This window comes from Belonocnema kinseyi, chromosome 8, assembly GCF_010883055.1.
Source record: "Belonocnema kinseyi isolate 2016_QV_RU_SX_M_011 chromosome 8, B_treatae_v1, whole genome shotgun sequence".
NCBI classification, from domain to species: Eukaryota; Metazoa; Arthropoda; class Insecta; order Hymenoptera; family Cynipidae; genus Belonocnema; species Belonocnema kinseyi.
In genome coordinates, this window is record NC_046664.1 from 135,726,466 (window position 1) to 135,731,811 (window position 5,346).

Here is a 5,346-nt window from a genome sequence, read left to right on the forward strand (position 1 = left end):
TTAGAGGCAGCACCAGCCCCCTGAAGTTTAACACCTATTTCCTATAAGAGAAAAAAACGTTTTTGTTAATTTAATTCAAAATCGTCTAGATCAGCCGAATCGCGTTGAAACTCATAATTGATCGTCAAAATTACCCATAAAATAAAATTCCCTGGGGAAAACATGTCTCGCCCGCAAAGCAAAGTTGAAGATTTATTTTAAAAAACCGCGACTTTCTAGCACTTATATAACAGAAGATAGTCATAAGCAATAACCAATAGTTTACATGAGCATGTTTGTTCACTTGTATTATATAATACCAGACGATGTGAGAAGTGGAAAAACAGTTTACGAGTTCAGAACAAACTGCAACTGTTTAGCACTTATCTGAGAGAAGATATTCGTAAACATTAATGAACTTATTAAACATTAATGTTTGTTAACTTGCATTATATATTACTTTACTAAGTAGAAAAAGGGTTAAAGGTTAAAAATTTCAGAAGAAACCGCAATCATCTAGCACTAATAACGAAGAAGACAGTTATAAACAATAATAAATTGATTAAAAAATTAATGTCTTGATAAGTTTAATTAATTTTCCGCTGCATTCTAAGAAAAAAGAATCGCACAACCTATTTTTTTTTACTTATGGGTTTTTTTTGTTACCTTATCAAGTAAACTTGAACGGATGATATGTAAAAGGTCACATTTTATTTATATTCTATTGCTGATTGTAACGAGAAATTTTAATGTTCAATTTAAACGCAAACAGTTCACCAAAAACCAGTTTTTTCCACAAAAACATAATATATAATATAATAATATATACACTTGCACTAATGATACAACCGCGAGACTCGTACTCCTGCACTTTCCATGAAAAAAATCAGATCGATGGTTAGTCTGAAAAATAGTATATTAGCCAAATTTGTCAGCACAACGCCAAGCGTGGCCAGCAGGTACCTAGCCGTATTTGCATATTCTAAGTTGGAAGGTCGTTTGTTAGAACTAAACTCATTGATTGATCTAATTATCTTCTCTCTAGTTTCCCAAAAATTAGATTTATGTTGAGTCAGATATATAAACTTAAACAAACAAACTATGTTTATATGAGAGGGGGGTTTTTAAAGAGACTGCCTTAGTATAATACTTCATGAATCCGAATTTTAGCTGAATCTAGTCTATTTCGAGAAAATGGTTCTGGATATCTATGTTGTCCGCTAAGAAGAAGAAAAAATCAGGTCACTCACCTTTTGTATATGGAAAACCTTAAACTGCATGCCACTTGAGAAAAGGACCTTAACATCCTTTTAGCGGCAATAAATATATAATCTAAGCAGGATGCCATGAGTCATCATCCTAGATCTTCATTACCTCGAATTTAGCTCACTAGGAACAATTCAACATGTTTTTAGTGGATGTTCGAGAAACGGAAAGAACCGTTATTGCAAATTTTGCAATAACTGTTATTACAATTTTATAAAAACATTATTGCAAATTGAAGAAAGCAATATAGAACTAAATGAAGGTACGTAAATATTTATTGGCTAAAATACTTATGTAATTTCATTTATTGTTTTTTATTGTCGATTGTTCCTCAGCAATATTTATCCATCTCAATATGTATTGTAAAGTCGTGCATACGATGCCATGAATACCAAAATATCACTAGTCGGCGAATTTAGCGCAAATTCTAACTACTCGTGTTGGAACTGTTGCTCAACAGAAGCAACATTGGAATCCCATTTTCCAAGTAATTCGTCAATTAAAAGCAATAAAAACCTAAAACATGAATTATAAGCAAGCAAGGACTGTAATTAAATTTAAGCGCCATTGCTATCAATTTTAATATTACTAGGATCAAATGCTTGCTTCGCTGATAACAGTCTTTAATACGAACGCAACTGTTTATTTCTAGATAGAAATATGTGCATTAATATAGATTTTAAACTGCACATGCGTCTCCACGAGACGATGTTTAAGAAGACTGTATTACTATATTACAAGATTGCAATTGAGTTGGAATTTAAAACAATTTACTTTTTAAAGCAGTTCTCTGAATACCATGGACGGACAACTTCCAGAAGCACCGTCATACGCAAAGCAGTCTTGACAGGAACCACAAACAAGTAAAGTTCCATCTTTCCTGCGTTTAACCTCATAAAAACAGCGCCATCTCGCATGGGAAGCAACATGAAAGGACGAGCAGATTCTCGCATTTGCAAGTTTTTTAATTACTTTACAGCAAGTTCTACAAATTCTCATAGTAGTAAGTTGCTCCATTTGTGAGAAAGAGCAAGCAATCTAGATCAAATGAAAAATGATACAAACAAGCCTAGAATAACAAACAAAAATCTAATTTTAAAAGAATTTTAGCGACTTTAGGGGCGATTCAAGCATTCCTCTAGGGAAAGTTAGAGCGCTTGTTGGCGACCAACCCGCTTCTCAGTAACGCACACTGTGTAGCTTACTTTGTGTTACGGTAGAATAACGTTAGAGTTCTGTTATTCACGTCATTTTTTATTCCCTCTGCACAAGAGCACGATTCTTGATTTGTATCCTTAAAAAAGCAGATACAATTAAAACAGTGCCGTGCATGAACTAGACAGATTCATAGGTCTCATGTGATATGCCAGCTGGGGCAAATTACGTGCGAGCAGCCGAAAAAACCATTTAGGATGCCACATAGGCTCCTGTGGCCTTTAAAATCATTCTATTCGCAATGAAAATATACCTTATCTAATATGATAGCTGTAAGACATCAATTTCCCCTGATTGATCGTGTAAAACGGCTTCCTCTAACGGATACCATCATCACCGTCACCACCATCCTAGATGCTGTGGCCCCCAGCGGCTGGAGCCAGGGGCACCCCGACGTTCCTTGAGAAGCGATAAGCGTTTTAACATCTTTAAAATACTTTCCATTATTATTTATAGGTTTTGACGTTCTTCTTATAACCTTTTCTCTTCCTTCTCTACCTGTCTGATATGAAAAATCTGTCAGCAGCAGTTCTGTTACTAGCATTGATGTTGAAATTATTGGCAAAAAGCTCAATAATAATGATTATTATTATTATATCATATTTAAGCAGGGCACATAGCAACAGGCTGTAGAAGAAAATAAAAAATATTTCTTTACGCAACAACAGACTGGAAGTAAAAAATGGCACAAGCCGCCCTACATTTAACACTTCAAAGTGTTTGCCTGAAATATACCTTCTTAATCTCGACCGCTACGCTTCGCCACATTTGTTTTAACCCAGCCGAAACCTCATTCGTGATGATCATCATATGTGTATTTATGTCTTTCATTTCATGTAAATTGTAGTACGTATTGGAATTATGATTACACTTAATTTTTATGACTCACTTGGACTTCCTTTTTAGACATTAACATATAGAGAATTTAAACTTTCTAAGTGTACCATAAAGTGTACCCTTCCACGGCAGATGGGCAGAAACAGACCTTTTAACTCAACCTTAACTCCTCTTGGTACTCCGATTGCCTAAACTCTAAATCAACCTCTACGTAATGCCTGGCGTACTCAATCCTGTGGAGGACCTAAGTCCCATACCGTTTGAAGGCGTATGTTCATTAAAAGCTCTCGCATTTGCCCAAAAATTTGGCAAAGAACTAGAAAACTGCAGAAAACCAAAATATCTAATCACAGCCAATTACAGAGTGACGAGTCTGGATGTAGACATTCAAAGTTTTTTAATGGACAAAGCTTCTGAAATCGATAAAATATCGACCTACAACATTTCAAAAGAAATTCCAAATTAATAGAATATATATGGCCGTGAATGACATTCAATTAGTTGATCTGCAGGTCATTCCATCCAAAATAATAAAATGTGACTTTTGCCAACAAATTTGTGAATTTAATACTAATATTTATAACAACCAACCACAATAAATTATTTCACATACTGTAAAACGTAAATGAACTCTATCCATCTCAGGTTAACCGCTAAAATTAAGAAATTAGTGATATCATTCCACAAGAATTTTGAGATTTTCCTAAACATCCTTCTGTATATTTTGTATCCCATTTTGATCAATATTCTTCTTTTTTTCTTTATAACTTTGACATTATGCACAAATTATTATCTTGAAAAATCTTTTTTCAGTGTTTAAAACCAGATTTTTACCGCAAAACATACCGCACTCATTCTATAATCAACTTTATTATTTTCCTTGGCGTCATTTTAAAGCACTTTCGTAACAACATCAGATAATTGTCGAGAAAGAACCTCGTAACTGCTAGTTTGATCATTTATTATTTTGTTTGAAATTAATTATTTTACACAAATTGATGCATTGAACACAAGGTCATTGTCTAAAATGAATAAAAATTTGTTCTTTGTTTTCAAGTAACAAGAAATCAGGAAAAAGTATTATAATTAATGGAATAATATTCTATTTTTAATTTGATACAAACTGTAATTCTTCCTGTTTTATTATACTGTGCGAACGAAAAGAGAAAAATCGCAATTTGTATCAATACAATTTTACATTAATTAAGTAATCAAATGTCAAATTTCAATATCTTACAGGAGAAGCCGCACAAGTGCTCGCAGTGTTCCAAGTCCTTTCCAACCCCCGGGGACCTGAAAAGTCATATGTACGTCCACAATGGATTATGGCCTTTTAGATGTCAGATTTGCAGTCGTGGATTTAGCAAACCAACAAATCTTAAAAACCATACGCTTCTACATTTGGGCAGATGTTCAAACCAGAAATTTAATAAATCTTTGCCAGATTTATAATAAGTGTCGTTAAAAAATTAAATTAGAATCTTCTCATGTTATTAAATCAAATTATATTAATTTCGCCTTTCTAGAAATGAGTGACACCAATTTTCTTATGTTAGACTAATTAAAAATAATAAATTTTATTTTGGGGTCAATCTAAAACTACGTATTACGTTTTTATATTTTTTGTTGTGCCCATTTCCCATTCCACCCCATCTCGGTTAAAATAAATTTACATATATCGAACAATTGTTATCCTCTTGTATCTTTATAAAAACCTTTCTGCCAAATAGTTATTTAAAAAATTGTTCATTCAAATGATTTACAGTGCTGACTAAAAATGGTATATTTCAAGTTTGATTTGTGGCATCCAAAATCGTATATTTCAAGTTGTAACACGTTGCAAAGGCTGAATATAAACTGTAAAAAACAAAGGTAATTCCAATTCAAGACAAAAGCAACACTCTCCCAATGGCCCAAAGGCCTCCAAGGATCATTACCAACCCAATTTAAATTTTCCGTCTTGTTTATATTATTCATCTTCATAATATGTAGTTCAGTTGTATGCATTAATACATTGTTTTACCTGTTGTAATTATATTCTTAATGTTA

The 5,346-nt window shown here is 33.1% G+C and overlaps 1 protein-coding gene across 1 annotated transcript in view; it reads left to right on the forward strand.

The window, feature by feature from the left end:
- Nucleotides 1-4,832, forward strand: part of LOC117179006 (histone-lysine N-methyltransferase PRDM9-like) — a 640,767-nt gene extending 635,935 nt beyond the window's left edge. Inside the window, exon 6 of the mRNA XM_033370617.1 lies at nucleotides 4,537-4,832. Coding sequence (XP_033226508.1) covers nucleotides 4,537-4,749 — 213 coding nt within the window. The 3' untranslated portion in view covers nucleotides 4,750-4,832. The remainder of the gene's footprint in view (nucleotides 1-4,536) is intronic.
- The last annotated feature ends 514 nt before the right edge of the window (nucleotides 4,833-5,346 follow it).